The sequence below is a fragment of the Acartia tonsa genome, chromosome 14, assembly GCF_053477335.1.
Source record: "Acartia tonsa isolate MP-2025a chromosome 14, ASM5347733v1, whole genome shotgun sequence".
NCBI lineage: Eukaryota > Metazoa > Arthropoda > Copepoda > Calanoida > Acartiidae > Acartia > Acartia tonsa.
The window spans coordinates 33,019,766-33,041,712 of record NC_137273.1 but is presented as its reverse complement, the minus strand read 5'-3'; the positions used below and the strand labels follow the sequence as shown (position 1 = coordinate 33,041,712).

General features: G+C 31.5%; 2 protein-coding genes across 29 annotated transcripts in view; one reads left to right on the top strand and one right to left on the bottom strand.

Moving 5' to 3' along the window:
* The window catches only part of orb2 (cytoplasmic polyadenylation element-binding protein orb2), a 40,635-nt gene extending 18,766 nt beyond the window's left edge, over nucleotides 1-21,869 (top strand). Inside the window, exons 10-25 of one of the 3 annotated variants that reach the window (XM_080148797.1) lie at nucleotides 6,596-6,643; nucleotides 6,999-7,146; nucleotides 7,524-7,576; nucleotides 7,986-8,081; nucleotides 8,936-9,002; nucleotides 9,468-9,514; nucleotides 10,495-10,551; nucleotides 11,361-11,473; nucleotides 11,906-11,947; nucleotides 12,129-12,297; nucleotides 13,987-14,037; nucleotides 15,029-15,122; nucleotides 15,628-15,715; nucleotides 16,282-16,341; nucleotides 16,767-16,841; nucleotides 17,299-21,869. In XM_080148797.1, coding sequence (XP_080004923.1) covers nucleotides 6,596-6,643; nucleotides 6,999-7,146; nucleotides 7,524-7,576; nucleotides 7,986-8,081; nucleotides 8,936-9,002; nucleotides 9,468-9,514; nucleotides 10,495-10,551; nucleotides 11,361-11,473; nucleotides 11,906-11,947; nucleotides 12,129-12,297; nucleotides 13,987-14,037; nucleotides 15,029-15,122; nucleotides 15,628-15,715; nucleotides 16,282-16,341; nucleotides 16,767-16,841; nucleotides 17,299-17,340 — 1,250 coding nt within the window. In that variant the 3' untranslated portion in view covers nucleotides 17,341-21,869. Of the gene's footprint in view, nucleotides 1-6,595; nucleotides 6,644-6,998; nucleotides 7,147-7,523; nucleotides 7,577-7,985; nucleotides 8,088-8,926; nucleotides 9,003-9,467; nucleotides 9,515-10,494; nucleotides 10,552-11,360; nucleotides 11,474-11,905; nucleotides 11,948-12,128; nucleotides 12,298-13,986; nucleotides 14,038-15,028; nucleotides 15,123-15,627; nucleotides 15,716-16,281; nucleotides 16,342-16,766; nucleotides 16,842-17,298 lie in introns of all 3 variants that reach the window. The other 2 variants (XM_080148796.1, XM_080148795.1) reach the window with 2 other exon arrangements.
* Nucleotides 1-21,947, bottom strand: part of fne (ELAV like RNA binding protein found in neurons) — a 183,032-nt gene that overhangs the window by 123,227 nt on the left and 37,858 nt on the right. The gene's annotated exons all lie outside the window — the stretch shown is intronic.

The following is a 21,947-nucleotide window of genomic DNA, read 5'->3' as shown; positions in this document are numbered from 1 at the left end:
ATTCCGAATAGACAAAGTAAATAAACCCAAACTTCCAGATTTTTTTGAAAAAAGAGAATTGAATGATGAAAACTTTGATGCCTTAAACTATGCACTCTACCACACTAACTGGAACCATGTTTTAAGTCAAGACAACACAAACACTGCTTATGATAATTTTATTTCAACCTTTTTAAAACTTTATAATGAAAAGTGTCCAGTTAGAAAAAAACGAAAAAACAAACGCACCCAGCCCCAGCAACCTTTCATGTCAGATTACTTATTGCGTTGTAGATTGCATAGAGACATATTGTACAGCAACTTTTTAAAAGACAAAACAATAGAAAATGAAAGTATTTACAATGTCTATAGGAATAATTATAATAGGCAGGTGAGAAGAGCAAAGATTGATTATTATAGAAAACAAATTAGAGATGCAAATGGGGATGGGAAGAAACTTTGGAAAACTCTCAAAGAAGTCATTGGTTTTAATAAATCTTCCCCTGAGTGCACATACCTCCAAGTAGGCCCAAACAAAATTGAAAATGACCAAGAAATAGCTAACGAATTCAATCGTTATTTTAGTCAGATTGGGTCTTCCCTAAGGCCTGAAATTCCTTCCACCCCCAAAAATTTTTTTGAATATTTACCCCCCCCATGTCAAGACTCCCTCTTTTTTGAACCATTGTACCCCTTCAAGGTTATTAATATTATCCGTAGCATTAAACCTAAGCGTTCTACAGACATCAATGATGTCTCGATGTATGTCCTGTCTCGCTGTGCTGATACCATTGCCACTCCCCTAACACATGTTTATAATTTATCACTTCAAAATGGCACTTTTCCTGAAAAAATGAAAACTTCTAAAATAGTTGTCCTTCACAAATCTGGTTCACTCAGCGAGGCAGATAATCATCGAGGCATTAGTCTCATTGATAACTTTTCCAAACCCATCGAAAAATATGTCTGTGACACGCTGGTTAAGTTTTTAGAGGATCGATCTTTTTTTAGCAATCGCCAGTTTGGCTTCATGAAAGGAATCTCAACCTTCCATAATGTATTGAATTTAAGTACAATGATCACCCAAGCACTCAGTCGAAGCGCTTCCTGTATGGCCATATTTTTGGACATAAGGAAGTGTTTCGACATGATAAATAGAGACATCCTTTTTAGTAAACTTGAGAATTCAGGGATAAGGGGGGTTGCACTCGAGTGGTTCCGTAGTTATTATGCAAATAGGAAGCAGCGTGTATTTTTTAAGGGCCTTTTCTCCTCTACTATTGAATTCATTATCATTGGCGTACTCCAGGGGTCAGTCCTGGGACCAATCCTTTTTTTAATTTTCATCAATGACCTTGTTTCATGCAGTGAGGAGATCCTAATCAATCTCTTTGCTGATGACGCAGTGGGCTTTATTGAAAAGCAGAATATAATTCAATTAATAAACCTTGCAAAGGAGCTTGTCCCCAGACTGACCCAATGGTACAACGCCAATAAGCTTCTCATACACCCCCGCAAGACTAAATGTATGGTCTTTTCCTCCCCCCGAGAGATACTCACCCCCGCTGAGCTCGCAGCTAAGACCAACTTTGAAGTTTATGTAGATATGAACAATCACAATGAAAATGATGAATCAAAAATTACTAAGCTGGATCTTGTTAGCGGTACCAACGAGGGTAGTATCAAACACTTAGGAATTCAAATAGACGAGAAAATGAAATTTTCTTATCATCTTGAAAAAGTCTATAGTAAAGTCTCTAAAATAATTTACAGTATGAAAGTAATGCGTCACTTATTGGATAAAAAACATTTAAAGCTACTCTATACTTCTTACATTAAGTCGAATATCGAATACTGTTGTCTCCTGTTCACTGCTTGCCCTATGTACCTGTTAGCACCAATTATTAAATTACAAAAGCAAGCCATCAGAATAATTGAAAACTTACCAAGCAGAGCTCATACAGCTGAATTTTTTAAATCTAATGGCATACTCCCATTCAACCTATTAATTGAATTCAATGTTTGTAAATTCATGCACGCCTATAAATTAGGTATTTTTCCTAAAATCTTTGAAAACACTTACAGACATACATATGGCACAAGGAACAGGAACAACTTTGCTTAGGAACCGGGCACCAATAGAAACTTTCTCCTGCACGCCCCTCTTAACTCTTTTCCAACTATCTTTAACAACCTTCCACTTGAAATTAAGTTAATTGATAATAAAAATATTTTTAAGAAAAAATGTTTTACTTATTACCTAAACAAAATTGAGTTTTAATTAAAATGCAAATATTTTTCTTTCTTTTTACTCAACATTGGTTAATACCAAAGTGTAATATACATTGTTCTTTTTGGATTTTTCTTTGTTTAAACCAATCAGGAAAAGATTTTTTAAGATTTTTTAAGATTTTAAGATTTTTTTTTTAGATTTTCGCAAGTCTTGTTTCTATCCGTACTCCTTATTCTATTCTTAGCCCTCCACTTTCTGTAAGCATTAAACTTCTTTGATAAAATTCAATAAAACAGCATTTTTTTAACCTCAAATCATAACGAATAGGTTCCGTAGGAACCGACACACATACCCAAGTATAGAGTAGCTTGGCATAGTTTGCTTTTTATCCATTTTTTATCGTTTTTATATCGGTTTTTTATCGATTTTTTATCGGTTTTTTACCCATATTTCAACCATATTTTATTTCTTTTATATATTTTATCCAGCAGCTAACGAATCACGCAACCTCTATCTATCTAATAAAAATAACAAAATTTTGTTGAATTTTGGCCGAAAATTTATTTATTTATTTAAATTTTGATATCGAAATTTATTAAAATGACTATCGCAGACTGGTTAAGCTCTTGAGGGCATAGCCATCTATGAGTCGTAGTCGCTTGAGTCGCCGTAGGCGCCGTCGGGTTCCTGGTTGAGCAGCTCCTCAAGGATGTCCTGCTGGACTGTGACCAGGCGGTCCATTGCGGCGATGGCGTCCATGTTGGCTTGGAAGGACCGGGCGTACGTGGGCATTGCTTGAATTAACCGCACGACTAACCCATAGTTTCCATACATCATACGGAGGACTTCTTCATCGATGACGTCGTTGCGGAACCTCCTCCACATCAACATGTCCCCCTCGTACACGACGCCCATCAACCTGCGCTTGACCATAAACCAGAGGTCTAAACAGCGCCTGTCTACCCCCGGAAATGGGAGTAGATCAGGCACTGCCGCGAGGTTCAACAGCTGCTGGACGTCGGGTACGGGTACAGGATCATCTGCTTCTTCGCTGGTGTCAAGCATGGCGACGAGCTCCTGTACCTGATCATGGAGGGGAGCATCCTCCTCACCTCCAGCATCTACCGGAATTCCCGGCGCTCCTCCTGGTATAGCACCTTGGCCTTGTCCTCCTTCCTCTTCTTCTTGATTTGACATCTTGGAAACAATTAAATCTTGACCTAATCTCCCCCATATTTATACCCCCCTTGTGTTTTAATACCATATATTATGTAATCTTTTAATTAAATTTATTAATAAGTAATACACTTTCCCCACTTCCGCTTCCCGCTTATTTTCCCCTATGCTTTATAACCAATTGTTTTTCCTCCCGCCTTTTTTATGCGCTATACCAGGAAACCACTCCTCCCCCCACCCCCTTTTTTTTTTCCCCCCTCTGCCTATACCAAACAATACGCGCCGCTCAGTCTGACAAGTAGCCACGGTCGTGAATAAACCACTCACCACGCCCCTTTTCTCCTTTCGATTTTCCCCCCCCCCATCCTCCCCTTTACCCTTTCAATTCTTTAACTTTTCCCCAATACTTAACCAAGTCTTTACTTACATTCTTTTTATTTATTTCACTTCCTATTTTGATGCCAATACAATATTAATAATATTAATAGGTTTGACCCATAGCAACATATTAACACATATTTACAGACATCCTATTACTTTACCCATTTCTTTTTTTTATAATTAAAGTTCATTGCAAGATATCTAGGATTTATTAATAAAATAAAATTGATGAATTTATGGTATGTTTTAAAATAAGTACACAAAATAATTTTAATTTTATTTTAATTCTAATTTTTAACAGTACTATTTCTCACTGAACAATTCATTTTAATAGCCATAATTATTCAAAATTAGCAGCATAACTTTTCAAATGTTCTATTTTTCACGGGTATATCTTGTGGATATTTCTGTGGATTTTTTGTGGATATCTTTGTAGATATTTTTTGTAGATATTTTTCGTGGATGTTTTGTGGATATTTTTGAGGATATCTTGTATACGAAGTTGTAGAGAATTTGACCGAATTTGACCGTTACTGGTCCTGGACCGGTAATGGCCACTTTCTAGAGTTAAAGTTGGAGACATGCCCCCTCTTGAGCAGTAATCTGCTGAGCAATTTCACCCAATTTATTTTCATGATACTCCATGTCCTTGTTTGGATTGTACAGAGTGAGTGCCAACTCGGTTTCAAGATAACCCTGCTGGTATAGTAGACGGGCTACCTCACGACGCACTTCCTCGCTGACATTGTCACCATTAACTATATTGAGAAGTCGTTGATATGTTATTGTCAATCGATTGCGTAGCGGCTGCCACATTTGTTGGTATTCTTCCTCTCCGAACATTTTTCGTGCCTAAACAATAGTAAGATTAAGACTCTACTAAAAGCAAAGCTATGACCAAAATTAAGCACGCGACAGCGCGCCACAGTTCTTTTTTTATCTTTACCATGACCCACTTTCACCCCTCTCTTTTATAAAAAAAGGCGTGATTAATATAACGTTTTTTGGGAACCAACCCCTCTCCCCTCTCCCCCAATCCCCCCCACGTCCCACCACATGTTTGTACCCCATTCACAGCTATGCTGTGACTAGTTCTCAAAACACAAAAATCAGATTCCGGAGGAATCGAACCTTACACACTTAGGGACACGCTCCCTTCACCTCAAAATACCAAAATCAGATTCCGTAGGAATCGCATATGACCTATATTTTTATTTTTTTTGTACACTAGTGGATTTTTATATCCCTTCCCAAGAAATAAAACTCAGATTCCGTAGGAATCGAAACCAATCATTACTCCTTGTTCACTTAGGTACCTAAATACGTCACATAGGTACGGTTTATTATCTATAGACACATCTTCTAAGTATTTTATTTATTGGTATTGGACCAGCGTTGTCGCGATATTTATCGTTACCCTGTAATTATTAGTGTGGAGATGTCCTTAGACACGGACAAACCCCACTCTATAATGAAAATAATTTGTTACAAAGGAAACTGTCTGGGTAAAGTTGATAAGGGATCACAACGGGAATAGCAACTTCTCACGAAGGTTTTGGTTCCTTAATTGTTCCGAATTTATGCTTGGAGGAGTTGCAACTGACAGTAGGAGGATGTCTGAAATACACAGCAAGATACTGTATTTATTATTATTATCATTATTGTTAAGATTGTTTTGCACATATAACATTGTATCGGCTTGGCAAGCGTCAAAGTACACCAGTGGCTCCACAACCCTTAAAGGGTTATGCAAACTATCTGGTACAATGTTGCATGGAATTTTTCTTGTAAAATGATATTTTCATCCTATTCGAACTGGCCTGGCAACTAGGTGGAGACGAAGTTCGGCCAATTCCATGCTAGGTACTTAATAATAGTTATTATGTAAATTGCTCTTAAACTTGAATCAAACATAACAAACCAGAAGAATCAAACCAATCAAAGCATAGTAACTTAATGTATGATATATACTTAATAAAACATGCTGTACCTTTGAGGAAAATAAATCTTAAATCTTATCTTATCTTAAGGAAATGAGTGATAATAATTTTTTCTAGCCCGTTTTTTCATACTACAATAATCAGTATTTTTAATAGGAGGAAGATTATTTCCTTATCTTTGACTAGCGGCTACGCCCCTAAAAACCTCTAGGGGCACTTGAGGAGAGGGGAGTTGAATACCAAAACTTATTTTTTAATTTAGATTTTAATATGTTTGGATAGGTATTTAGTTTAGATTAGTTTTCTCCTGTTTAATATAATCCGTTGGATTAGAACCGGTTCTCAGGCATACTGAAAAATTATGTATAGAATCGTATTATATTCAGTTTTCTACGAATATAAAAATGTACAATCATAGGATTAAAACCAGTTTTAAGCCCGTAACTCCAGCATCTCAGGTTTGAAAATGGTTTTAATCTTATAATTGGAAAGCTGTTTAGAATACGATGCGATGAAAAACTATTATACTTTTTACTTTTAATAAAGAAAGTGGGGGTGGCTCTCCTACTCAAAAAAATATGCCTTCAAGGGCTAGCATGCCCAACAACATCTTATCAAGTATTTTGAATATTCTGCTAATTTTAAATTTTTGGATGAATGGGAAAAACACCCATCTCAATATCTCTTTCAATAGGACTTGAAATCTAATTTGACTTTTCTATTCATTTGTAAAGCTATACCAGGGATCTTAAGGTTCAGACAATGAAATAAAACTTTTGGTCCCAGTATGATTACAAAAAAGTGGGGGTTTCAAATTAATACCCAACTATGCACTTGGTGTGCAAGCCCCAAGTTTTCATAAATTGAATGTTCTACTGGATTATAGGTAAACAAACTTACCCGCCTCCAGGATGGGGAAGTCCAAGCTGGTCAGGTAAACAATAATTTATTTCCTTTTACCTAACCTAAAGGTGGGCTCCTCTTATACTTTAAGTTCTTGTTTAATTTAACTTTAACTTGTTGGATTAATGTCCTTCAGAAAACTAACCTTATGATAGCAATACCTTTATATTGAAATCCTAACTGTGGATGGAAAAGAGTTAAGCCTGTTTTGGGCCAAACCATTCCCCCTACTTTTACTAATACTATTATCACTAGTTTGAAATAGCATTTTGAATAAAGTAGTTATGTTTGTTATAAATTATAGAAATTTAAATCTCAATTTTTAGAAAAAAATCTTCCAATTTTAAAACAAAAAATCTATGAACTTTAAAAATTTATTATCGTAGGTACCGGGCCACCCCCTGGTCCGCCCTCAATGTCCATGACCCCGCCCCCAATAAGCTGGGGTCAGCCTCCCGCACATGGGGGCCAGGGCATGGGACAGATGGGTGGGGGCATGCAGAGACGCACCCCCCAACAACATCAAAATGGAAGGTACTACTACATATTTAAATTGTTTTTAGTAGCGAAGCTACTTTATTATTCTAAATGTCCGTCTGTCTGCAAGACACTGATAGGCTCCTATAATAGATAGAAGGCTGAAACTTTTTGACATAATTCCCTTTATTATGGAGCATAATCAATTACAAAACATCCATGGGTGTTTTAAGCATCTTTTTGGCTATAATTATATTTTTCCATATCTTTATTCGTGATTTTGTAAGCTATTAAAATAATACACTCTTAAAGAATAGAAAAATAGTTAAAACTGAAGAAAAATACGAAATATTTTAGAAAAAAATGATAGATTATTACATCATCATGAAAAAAACACAATATTGTTATAAATTAATATCTTTTTATTTTTTTAGAAATAAGCCATTTGGAGGTTTAACTAGCCCAGTTCAACATCAAAAACCAAGAGGTGAAGGTCTAAAAATTTTGTATATTTTACTCTAAAATTTAAATTCCTCACTCATATCATAAAATGTTTAGAAATCTTCAACATGATATATAATATTCCCAGGGATTTTTAAAATTCTTAATTATTAGTACAAAATTATGTCATTGTTCATACAACTAGTGAATCTTTAGCTACATGCATACAAACAGCCAATTTACTTTTATATAAGGATTTTTAGTTTTTCAGGGGTAAAATGAGGGGTTTTAAAGGTTTGTGAAGGTCAAGCTAATGTATTTTCAATAACTTGAAGGGGATTAAATGAGGCTAACAAAGTTCGGAGGGGGTAAACACCCCTTTACCCACCTCACCACCCTCTTGGACGTATATGGACTATAACCTAACCTTCCCCGTTAATAAACATTCTGTTTAGACTGTGAGGAGTATTACCCCGAAGGGGGTCTGGAAAATATGAGATCTATGGAGCAGTATCTTCCTAACCCTAATCAAACCAGACAATACGCTGATGGTAAAGGTAAACAGAAAAGAACATACGGACGTTTTAGTCATGATTATAGAGTTTCCACACTTCCTAAATTGTATCTGATTGTTTCAGGAATCTTTTTTCAAGTTTAAAATCAATAGGAAAATCCAAACATGCCTAGATTAACGACCAGAGTTATTTTGGCGGACGGGTGGGGGGATGGACTTTAGAAAAGATTTGCTTTTTATAATTGGAACCTTACAGATTGGTTTTTAAAGCATTTTTATTATTTGATGGATAAAAGAACAGTATTACCGGATTTTTAGTAGCGAATGACTGTATAACATTATTTTTTTATTCCTATAATTCATGTTCTAAAGGACAGTCACTTATTTATAATATTAGTTTACACCATCTAAAGGTTAGAATCTAAAAACAAATAGGTATTCTAAATCCACCTTGGGAGTCGGGACCTATGTCAAGCTTTCCTAGAATGAAGAACTCAGTCCGTTAAGTAGTAATCAAAATCTTAAGCTACAGACAAAAAATCCTTACTACTTAATATAATATTAGTAATAAATAATTTTACGCTATTAAAGGTTTTTTAATAATATAATTCATGTTTAAAAGGAAAGATTAATCCTATTTACATAGGTGGTAATACGTACTACCTATGTTACTTAATAAAAGGACAGTAATACATTATATTTTTATTATAGATATAATTCATGTTTAAAAGGACAGTCCCATATTTAGATTAATCCTAGTTTACATAGGTGGTGATACGTACTACCTATGTTACTGAATAAAAGGACAGTCTTATAGTATTTTTCTATACATCTATATAATTCATGTTTAAAAGGACAGTCGCTTATTTAGATTAATCCTAGTTTACATAGGTGGTGAAGAAGGCCTGATGAGTGAGTCAGGAAGTTCTGGTTTCTACTCTACACGCTCTTCGCCTAGGTAATCAGTTTTCCAGTATGGCTTCGAAACAGATTTATATCCGCTGGAATATGCAATTTTCCACGACTCTTAATATACAAATCGTAAGATTAAAGAAACAGCGTAAAGTGCTTCCAAAAAAATTACGCCAAACAATAAATGACTAATGAGAGGCCAGTATGAATTTTACCATTGGTCAATTACAATGTATACTGGCCTATCATTAGTCATTTAATTGTATGACGTCATTTTTTTGGAGGCACTTTACGCTGTTTCAAGATTAAAACTAGTATGTTTGCCCGGGCCTTGGGCCCCTAGAGACCAACAAGATTGTTTTAATATCCGTGAAAAGCTGTCTATAATACTATACGATAGTTATTATCTTTATACAATAATTTAATAAATTTATAAAACTATTACTTTGTAAAGAAAACTTTTTACCCTTGCTATAATTAAACTTTTAGTGTATATATTTTTGTTGTTTAGATCCCATCAGAACGCCATTGGAGGACATCAGTATGATAACGCCATGGGTAAGGTTAATTTCATTATTATCTACATATGAAAGTAACAGGATGCCTGTCTGTCTTTATGTACCGAAGGATCGATAAACCATTATGATTCTCCTTTACAGTGTAGTTTTCTATAGGTCCAGTGAAGGTTTATAACTATTTGGGGAGATGATACCACAACCCCTCCCAAGAATAATCCCCTTAAACATCCCTAGAGGCCTCTAGGTAGCGTAGCAACTATTTAACATAAAGGTAAAACATGCACGATTACGTCTATTAGCAGAGTGACATATAAATCTTGTCTTGCGTGTTTTACAATAAAAGATACGATTTAAGAAGATTCTCTTTTATAGTTACAGGATACACCTTTTATTATTTAGTTGCAAAGGACAGAATGACTCTCTAAAACAGACATATAAAGTAGATCCAAAGCAAAAAAAATCCGACTGTTATTAAAAACAAAAAATACATCATGTTACTATTGATTTATGTCAACTATATAATTATCAAGTAAATATTAAAAGCATAACAAGTATGTTTCACTAGCGTAACTAACTACTCTATAAAGCACATGGTTTTAACAGTATGAAATTTATAAAGAATACCTACGATTACTGATTTAAAATTAATATAAACATTTTTAAGCGAAAAATATACAATGCTTAAAAGTAATTTCCCTTATATTTTAATATTTTTGCATTGAGGTAACATTAAATTAATTAAATGTTAAATTTTAAAATAAAAAAGTTTGTGTTAAGTTTTAAAAGTTTAAACAAGCTGAAAAAAATACACAAAAAAAGTGGCTAAAGTGTAATGTTTCATGAAATGTCTAAAAAAACATGTCACAAATTCAATGGAATCTTCACAAAAAATGTTCAGACATCCTCTTCATAACCTTGGTCATTTTTTTTTTGTAAAATACCCTTTCTTTCGTTGGAAAAAAGCAACTTGAATTCACAAGAAGCGCATTTCATCCTTAAAAAAATATATAAACTTTTTAGGAGAAAGATTTTCCAGAAAAGTGTTCGTTGGAGGACTTCCACCTGATATTGATGAAGGTAAAATAAATTTTATTATTAGGTTAGGTTAGGTTTTCTAGAATCCCACGGGTTTGATTGAAAACACCTGGCCAATACCTAAACAAATAATGACGCTCTCTTTGCATTATTTTTTTAGGTTTGAAGAAAATCTGCCTCTTTCCCCGCTAAATTTTTGTAGAGTTTCTAGGGATTGAGTGAAATGGTACCCAAAGTTTTATAACCATGTGATGTTATTCTTTGGCCTAAAAACCAGGGTGTCGGAGCCGTTTAATTTTGATGCGGCTCCGGCTCCAGCTCTGGCTCAAGCTCCAGCTCCAGCTCCGGCTCAGGCTCCTACCTTAAAATTAATATATCAATTTTTTTTCATTATTGAATTTGATAAAATAAAATAAATAATATAAAATATTTTGCTTTTATTTGATTAAAGCTATATAAAAGTAGAAGGATGTGTGTCTTTTTGTTAAGTAACAATAGTTTTTCAGTTTATTATATGGAAATAGACCGTTGACAAATTATAATATTACTTTAAAAATCATTTTTAGCTAATCCGGAGCCGGAGCCGTTTTTAACGAAAAATACGGCTCCGGATCCGGCTCCACCAAAAATGTTGCTGCTCCCGGCTCTGGCTCCGAAACACTGCTAAAAACATTGGGTACTTTTATTGAATTTTGATTGGTTAGTTTAAAACTACTTGTTTCGAAACTTTTCCACCAGAAATTCTAATCTTTTTTTATAACATCTTTGGGATGTAAAATAATTTATTGCCATTGTCTTATCCAATAAGCCACCTTAGATTTTTTCAGAATAAATATAATTATTATTTTTAGATGAAATTACGGCATCCTTTAGAAGATTTGGCCCCCTTGTTGTAGATTGGCCCCACAAGGCCGAGAGCAAGTCATACTTCCCACCCAAGGGCTATGCTTTCCTTCTGTTTCAGGTTAATGTTTTTATTAAGGAGGGAGTTTACATTGGGCTATGAATTACTCTGGAACCCATAACACGTTATCTCATATCTGGGTCAATTACTCTTTAATGTAATTTTGATTGGTTTGGTTCAAGACTACTACAGTTCAAACTTTTCAACAAAAAATTTTCAACAAAAAAATTCAAAAGGGTTATTTTTGTTGATCATAATTGGGCATGCATATTAATTTATCGTACATTGTCTTATCCCTTAAGATCCCTGCTGTTTTAAACTCAGCTAGACAAACTGGTTTTTTGCAGTGATTATTTGGCAGCCTCTCTAAAGAAAAGTTAGCTGTTTTTTTCTCAAATCAATACAGATACACAATAAACTTTATAAAAAATACATTTTATATTTTTTTTAGGTTAGGTTAAGGTGAATTAGATATATAAATTGTTATTTTAGGATGAAAGTTCTGTTCAGTCCTTGATAGAAGTTTGTATACAGGTAGAAATTTCATTTATATGTCTCATTAAAATGTATGTTTTTAAATTTTGGTAGGTACCTTTTCCACATGTTTTTCCATTAAACAATTTATTTCTTCATTTCTTAATATATCTGGTAGTCTATCCATCTATCTCTCTATCTATCCATTTATCCATCTATTTATCTATTTACATCTATCTAGGATGAAGACAAGCTCTACCTATGTGTCTCGAGCCCCACTATCAAGGACAAGCCTGTTCAAATTAGGCCCTGGAAGTTGTCAGACGCCGACTTTGTCCTGGACGATTCGTTGCCCCTGGACCCCAGGAAAACGGTCTTTGTCGGCGGGGTTCCTAGGCCTCTGAAAGCAGGTAGGGTAAACAACCATGCAGACAGGGAGAGGACAATCCTATTATATAAAGTAGTAAGCTTTTATTTGTAGGGAAGGATCACGCTTACCTCTGAACCTATGTGGTCCTCCTTTTTTATGGAAGCTATAAAAAGTCTGGGTATGGTTTTAGGCTATTTAATTTTCTGCCCTCCATATTCTTTCAAATATAGATCCTAGATGCTAGGGGCGGAACCACTAGTAGATGATAAAGTAAAGTCCCCTCTATTAAAATTCAATTTTTAGTAGATTACATTTGTGTATATGAGAAGAAATTATGAGAATGTTAGCTTATGATCTTTTCTCCTCAAAACTTTAAAGCTAACTAATGATAAGAAATTGGGGGAAGAGCATTTGCAGATGATTGTGGCAAGTCCCTTATACAAATAGCTTAAATAAATTAAATGGGGTGGGCTGTTTAACCTGAAATGAAACTTATTATTACATTAACAAAAGACTGTAGTCAAAATATCATTAAGATAACAGTATGGCAGTTAGCTTCTTTTTTTAAATTTAAAAATAAAAAAACCTAGTCGAAACTAATATAAAAAACAAGGATGACAACATCCATAAGTAGCGAAGCACAAACAATTAAATAAGATTTTAGATACTAGTTGTCAAAAGCATTTATATTAGGAAAAAATCACGAAACCTTTTCAACATTTGTTTTTAATTTCTTAATATTTATATTTCAGTACTATGATAAACTGACTGATGGTTAAAGTAAATTAAATAGTGGATGCTCAAAACAACGGGAATTTTAATTTTGATATGTTTAACTACAAAAATTTAAAAAAAACGGACCATAAACACCAAAGATATGAGGAAAAATGTAAAAGATATAAAAATAGCCAAAAACCTGATAAAAGGCAATTCTGACCATCATAGTTGTTTTCTTTAAACGATAGAAAATTTAATTTTGATATCTTTAACTGAAAAAAATTTTGGAAATCGGACCATAAACACCAAAGGTATGGAATAAAATGTGAAAAATTAAAAAAATAGCCTAAAACCTGCTTAAAGACAGTCTGACCGTCATAGTTGTTTTCTTAAATCGACAGGAAATTCAATTTTGATATGTTTAACTGAAAAAATTTTGGAAATCGGACCATAAACACTAAAGGTATGGAAGAAAATGTGAAAAATACAAAAATAGCCTAAAACCTGCTTAAAGACAGTCTGACCGTCATAGTTGTTTTCTTAAATCGACAGGAAATTCAATTTTGATATCTTTAACTGAAAAAAATTTGGAAATCGGACCATAAACACCAAAGATATGGAGAAAAATGTGAAAAATACAAAAATAGCCTAAAACCTGCTAAAAAGCGGTCCGACCGCCATTGATGTTTTATAGTTAATTGTGCTCCTTAATAATAGGAATGTTGTCAAAAAATTTCAGCCTTTTATCTTTTATAGGAGCCGAGAAATTTACGTTTCCCCCAAACTAAGACGGACGGACAGACGGACATTTCAAATTATAGAGTAGCTTCGCTACTAAAAATGACGTATATTATATGTCAGTCATAGCCACTTGTATTTGTTGCCATATAGTTTAGATAAACCATTGATATAGTAAATCAACAAAAAGAAAGAAACTTCAAATACAAAATATAAAAAAAGTTTTTTTGTATATTTGTATTTTAGACAAACTAATGTTTGTTATTTGTTTTAGTTGAGCTGGCCATGATTATGGATAGACTTTATGGTGGTGTTTGTTATGCAGGTTTGTTATTAGATAGATATATGGATAGATAGATAGGTAGATAGATAGATTAGATCAACTTGTTGTTCTAGAATTTTTATTTATACGAAATATTACTAAACAAAATCTAGCTTAGTTATCTAATTTTATGACAACCAAAACTTTTGATTGCACGATCTTGTGCATATGGTAATGAATTCCGCTTGTTTTTGGGCCATGATATTACCCCTAACTTTAACGAACACAGTAATAGTGTCTGACTGATTATGACGTAACAAAAAAATTAGCCAATGAGAGGCCACTATAAATTTTACCATTGGTCAATAACGGCCTCTCATTGGCTAATTTTTTTTGTTACGTCATAATCAGTCAGACACTATTACTGTGTTCTAACTTTAACTATTTATGTTTTGCACCTGACATAACAGAGTAGGAAGATTTTAACGTTTTAAGTTACGATGTAATATTGAGCCAAGGTTCGAACCTATCACCTTCCCGACAACGACCGAATTCGCTACTTTTTACTCCACTAGCGGCTTCGCCCCTAGCCTCTAGTAGGGGCTTTGCCCCAAGAGGTATAATTACATCTTCTATTACTTACCCAGCAGAACGGATCGCAAATTTTCGCACCTACCCAGCAGGAAAACATTTTCTCGATTAAATAACGAATTCGCAAAATTCGTAAAAAAAATTAAAAAAATAGCGATTAAATAACGAATTTGCAAAATTCGTAAAAAAAGGGGGGGGGGGTTTGTTTTTTGGGGGGTTGGGGGTGTCCCACCCTCCAAAAAAATAGCTTAAAACCACCGCAGGACCAATAGGTATATACCCTGAAGAGTAGAATCCGATCGGTTCAGTGGTTACCGAGATCTTAAGCTTCAGACGGACGGACGGACGGACAGACAGACAGACATACAACAAGCTACTTTGTATTATAGATAGTCTCGAGTTAAAAAGCTTGTCGCGAACCATAAAGAAGACATTTTCCATTAAAACTGTATCTTTTTAACAGGAATCGACACAGACCCAGAATTGAAGTATCCCAAAGGAGCCGGGAGGGTTGCTTTCAGTAATCAACAAAGTTATATTGCTGCCATTTCAGCCAGGTAAACAACAAGCAATAAGGAAGTCCAAGCCTTTTTGTGTAGGGGGGAGGGGCAGGGACAAAATCTCAATATGTGGGGTAATTACAGTTAAGGTAGCGTGTAAGTATCTCCTTATTAATTAGTTACCACCTCCCCCACTTGTACGTCCTTGGTAATCAACTAATTCTTTGTTTTTACTTAATTTAATGTTAGTTTGACTGAAGCAAAACCTTTGACTTTCTCTTTTATTATTTTATTTGCTAAAATCTTTTATTGTCAACTTTCTTGAAGTCCTATTTTAAAATGGCGCCGAGTACTGGCTAAGCCTCAGGTGCCTTTATTTCTTCGTGTGCACAGTTTGCTTTTGTAAAAATATCATATGATAGTGAAATATTTATTAACATTATTTTTTATTAAACACTGTGCATTATACTTACTAAATAAAAAGACTTTTTTAAATAAACTATATTGATCACTCAATACATACATGTAATTGTATTACATCCCATCTTTAATTATTTTCTAGGTTTGTTCAACTCCAGCATGGAGAAATAGACAAGAGAGTCGAGGTTAAACCGTATGTTCTTGATGATCAGCTGTGCGACGAGTGTCAGGTAGATATAGATAGATATACAGATAGATAGATAGATAGATAGACAAGATGATAGAGGTTAAACCATATGTTCTTGATGATCAGCTGTGCGATGAGTGTCAGGTATTTGTAGATAGATAAAAATACAGATAGATAAATAGAAAAATAGATAGATATACAGATAGATAGATAGATAGATATACAGATAGATAGATAGATAGACAAGATGAATAAATAACTTTTTGATTGTGCTTAAAGCGAATTATTACTTATTCACTATAATAACAAAAAAAATTTAAATTTTTATAAGAAAATAATTTTGTTGGTAATTTAAATGAAAACCACGCAATTTCTGTACGTATATATTTTTCTGAAATGTATATAATCTTATATTTTATAAATTTACATTTCGCTTTACTTTTTCTTTACAAATATAGCTGATATTGATATTGTTAATAGCAGAATAGCGTAGGAGAGAAAGAGACATCTAGAAAAAATGAGAAAGAGAGAGAGAGATCGCGAAAAAAAAGAGAAAAAATGAATAACGAAAAAGTATGAAAATGTTAAATTTTTATTTACGTATTTTAGGGTGCTCGCTGCGGTGGTAAATTTGCTCCATTCTTCTGTGCTAATGTCACTTGCCTTCAGGTAAAACATTATTCATCTAGTAGCGAAGCTACTTAATAAATAACTTTGGCTGTACGTCATTCCTTAAAATGTGATCTACTCGGTTGCTTTTAGGATAGACTGCTGATTTTTTTGCTGATAATTTGCCAAAGCACATCTTGAATAAATAATTATTTAGAACGTTAGTCTGTTGGTCATGCTATGAAAGATATTGAAACGTCTTAATTATCTTTATGTATGTCTATCTATCTATTTATTATGTTGGGAAAGTATTCATAGTCGGGCATATCTATCTATCTGTATATCTATCTATCTATCTATTTGTATGTCTATCTATCTATCTATTTGTATGTCTATCTATCTATCTATTTGTATGTCTATCTATCTATCTATTTGTATGTCTATCTATCTATCTATTTGTATGTCTATCTATCTATCTATTATAGTATTACTGTGAGCAATGTTGGGGAAGCATTCATAGCAGACCAGGACGTGAATTCCACAAACCACTTGTCAAGGAAAATATAAAACCATTTATTTCACATTAATAATTCATGATAATAAATTACTGATTAAAAAGGAGCAGGTCTATTGTAAATAGAAACATTAAAGAACGTATTGACCAACATCTGTGGACTATATTAGCAACCTAAATAGGCTGTGAAAATTACCCTGTCACAATATCCATTATTCTATATCTATCATTACAAGATGGATAATACATCTTAAATCAATGTCATTCTTAAGTCAAAGTGTTGTTAAATACCTATTTTATATTTTATTTACTTATTATTTATTGTATTAACTAGGTATTGGGTAATATAGAGCATACCATAGGAATATTTTAATGAATAAAACAAAACATTCTCAAGTAAAAATTTTAGTCAGTAGTAATATATATTTTTATTTGAATGATTATAGTTTAAATTTTTTCAATATAACAATCAGTTTTTAAATGGTTTTTATGATTTGTAGGAAGGGGCAGATAGACCCAGAGCTGTTCCTTTTAGATGGTGTTGAATATCAACAAATTAACCAGAAATTAATACTCAAATTCGATGCTAAAAAAAATAATAACAAAAAAAGAGGTTGCCTTGAAAAAAAGCACTGCTAGTCGATACTAAGGAGATGGAGAAAGAAAAAAATAAGTGCAATATTAATCCTAAAGAAGCTTTTGGCTAAAGAAATGTATTATACAATGATATAATACTTGAGAATGTATCAGCTGATATTTTGTATTTCTAACCTTTTCTTATAATCAATGATATCCTTATGATTATTACTAAAATATAGTTCAGCCATGCATCTTATATGACCGAGATATCAAAATCATTATTTTTAATAAAATACATTCTTTCACCCCTTGTTAGCTTATAAGTATTAAATTTAGGACAAAATTCAAAATTGAGTTTTCTATAGTAAAGGTTCATATTTGATTGTTGACCTCTTAAGACTAATTAGAGAAATCGGTGCTCAATTTTTAAATACATTTCTAAAATATTTAATTGGGCAGTTTTTTTTTATTTCCTAATAAATATAAGAATTATTTAATCCTACTTATAAGACTATTTGGTCTAAAGTTTGATAATATAAATTTTGAATATTTACACATATTTAATCATGTTCTACAGTAAGTTAATTTTAAGAAACCAAAGAATTAATTGTCATTCTTTAAAAAGTTCCTCTAGTCAATGATCTTAAATTAAAAATAAGGACATTAGAACTGTTCAAACTTTTTGGATATTATAATTATCCCTTTAAAAGAATTCAATGAAAACCCAGAAAAGATCTGATAATTGAAAACTACCAAAGATTTGTCAAATTCCTTTTTGGCATCATAAATATTACTCAAACCAAAATAAAACTAGTGCTTTGAGTTTGATAGATAACTTTTTAGGTAATACTTAATCAGCATTAGACTTTTTAATATTAGAATTAAATTTTTGCAAATTTTTTAATGTTAATATTTTAGTAGAAAAAAAACTTTGAAATTCATAAAATTTAGTTTCTATTTCATACAGGAAAAATTTAACTTTTCATACTGTTTTTTGCCTCATTTTTATAGGCATTTTTTTGTATATATAGGTACTTAAGCTAATTATATAAATCTAGTCTTTAGATAATAAATTTGAAAATTTTGAGTAGCGCAGCTACTCTGTAATTCTTAGGATTAAAAAAATTTCTTGAACCACTTGATGTTAATGTTATAATGTTGTGCAGCTTTAGATATTTTTATTTTTAGATTTGAAAATTTTTGTGGCCTTCTTGTGTACAGTTTTTTGTTTGGTTTAAATGGTTTCCTGTTAGTTTATAAATATATATATAGGGATATTTCACCTTTATTTTTAATCTTTTTATACCATGTAGTTTTCAATAAATATTGCATAGAAACCCGGTAAATTGTAATTTTTTATAATACTTTATTGGCTCTTTACTTGCTTTTCCAAAATTTATTTTTTATAAACTGTTTTAGCTTTGAAATTTTCTAAATAATGTTGCTTCAAAATTTTAAATTAAAAAGCTTTAATTTTTACTAATAAAAACTATTTGTTATAGACTAAACTAAGTATCCTTATATATCTATACATAAATATTTTATATATAGATCTTTTGTAATCATTAGTTGTTCTTTTTTATGCATATATTTACTACAATTTTCACACAAAATAGTTTAGTTAAAATGGGGAAAAATTAATAACAAAATTTTGGTATTTTTGAGGATTTTTAAATTTATTCAAAATACTTTTGCTTGTATAATAAATCAAAAAAAAAACTAACTGCTTTGTGTGAAAACTTATTTTTAAACTAATTGTCCTTTTTACAGGTTTTTATACATTCACTTTTTTAACAGCGGAATTTTGATCGTTCACTATTATTATTATTATCATTACACTGTAAAAAAATTATTCATATTTATGGAAATTTTATCATTTTTATTAAAAATATACAATACAAATGAATAACAAAGTTAAACAATAGAATTGTCAGAAAATTTCTTGAAAGTTCTGTTTATTGAATAAAGTATGGAATATTTTTTAGAGTGTGATAAAAGTTTCGTATTATTGTATGATTTTTTACAGTGTATAGTTATACACACGAATACTAATAACTAATTAACCACAGATACAAATTTTTTGAGACTTTATTTTGATATACGCATACTACTACTACTTACTACCATGGCATCCTGTCCCGTTACATTATATGAACACCATCAGTGCTGTGATTGGCTCTTTTCTTAACCATGGCCAACCTTTTATAGCTTTTTTAATATAAAAAAAAGAAAATCAATTTTGTTTATGAAAGCCACGTTTTTATGTAGACAAAAGATACTTGTTGTTGATTTTTTTCAATACATTTTTGCAATACTTTTAGGTAACTATTTGAAATAATCTTTTTTATCATTATTATTAAAAGAATTAAATGTTAGTGAAATTTGTTCTTAAATTGTCAGCCCCCGATTTATACTATTATGGTGCATGTAAACTTTTTAAACTTTTTTATACACAAATCAAATATTTTTATTCTGTGTTTTTGTATATTTGTATCAAAAACAGAATTGAGACTTGTTTTTTTTTCGTTTTAGTTTTTTTCCCAAATTTGAGAGGCCACAAATAAAATTTTATTTTGTATAAAAAAATATTTGATGAAAGGGAATTCAGTATTTTTGTTGAGGGAATTCTAAAGTTTTGTAACTTTTCTAAAAGTTTAGTTTTATCATTATAGTTATTAAATAATTGTAAATATTAATATTAGATTCTTGAAGACGACCTAGAAATTAGCTCAAAATTGCCTTAAGTAATAATCAAATACAATTTTTTTATCAAGAAAATAAATACTCAAATTATTTTTAATATCTTACTGGCATTTTTGAAAACTTAGATTTTTCATAAAATATTTTCATCACAATTTTGTATAAAATTTTAAGCCTTAAACTTTTTAAAAAAAAACCAAAGATCATATACTTTTTCAAATATTGTGCTAGTATTTTTTATATTAAAAGATTAAAATAGAATTTTAATGATATAAGGTTAGGCACAATAAAACAAAACATCTAGGGAGGGTGTGGATATTGGACAGTAAATCATACTAGTACCCAAAGTTTACAAACCAAGTCATTTCATTTGCTGGCACAAAAAGTTTGGATACTTTTATTAAATTTAGATTGTTTAGTTCTCTGACTAATGGTGTCCAAATCTTTTAACCAATAAAAATCTACAGAAGGGATAATTTTGTTTATCATCCTTGGGAATGAATATAAATTTATCGTCCATTGTCTTATCCCTTAATATCCCTGCAAAACATCACATTCCCTATTAAAAGTTACAACCCAATATTAGACTTGTAAAAACCTGTTTTCACAATAATTTTTCTTGTGATTAGCTAAAGTATTTTACAAACACACAATTAAAAATATTTATCTTTACCCAAACTTTAATATTTAAAAAAATCATCAAATGAAGCATAATTTTATAACTTTTTGGGGTACGAAATTCATATTTTATATTGTGTGTAAAAAAAATTCAACAGTTTTAGATATTTTCTTCTCTTTTTATAAACATTTGAATTGCTGTTTAAATGCAGTAACTTAAAAACTTTTGAGAAAAGACAAATTTTGAAACTGTTTGAAAAAAAACTATCATAATATTATAAACTACAATTTTCACTTTGCTACAATGGCCGTCAGGACAGTCCAGTATTTATGAAATATTTAGAAAATGCTTTGATACATACAATATTTAACTTTGATACTACTGTTAGTGTTTCACACTTAACATCATTATTATAACCAGTTGCAATTTTTTAATTGAATTTGTCTTTTTTAATGAAAATTTAAAATCTTTCATTTAGAAGACTTTTTACTTAAATTTTGGCTGGTTTTTGTATTGTAATTTAACCTTGAAAACCATTTTATAACTGAATCCTTCTAGTAAGATTATTTAAACACTTTTAATTTTAGCATCATGTTTTTTTACATATTAAAAGATTATTTTTGCTTATTATTATTTTTATTATACTAACAATTTTCTATTATATTTTCTTTATTATTCACATTTTTAAGCTTTATAACCAACAAATTACATATATTTTTTTGTTCTTTTTTATTACATTTGATATAAATGATATAATATTCAAAATACTAATTCATAGTTCCATCTAATTTTTTGTGAACTGATTATATTTTGAATATTTATAATATTTTTTTTTCACTGCTAATTTAGCACTTTGTATGTTTGAGCGAAAGAAAAAAGAAGGGATAAAAAAAGTCTTTGGTTCAAAATAAAAAAATCCTTTTGTAAATAAGGAGATATAACTAAAATTGTGAGATGAAACCAACTGTACTAAAAACTATTGATCCAAAGCCTTTTTGCCCCCTTCTTAATGAATGGTGTTTTTGTAATACCTCCTCTAGTTTGTCGCCATTATACTTTTTAACAATTTTGTAGCCCCATTCTTATAATACGGTCTAGTCATATTTCAGTCATTTTTATTCCGATTATTGAGTAGATTTTATTTTTCAAATATATATTAGTGTTATTCAATTCAAATATCAGTGTTAATTTATTCACACAATGTGGACAATTTTATTGTTACATGTAGCGCAACAATACACAAGCTAACATTAG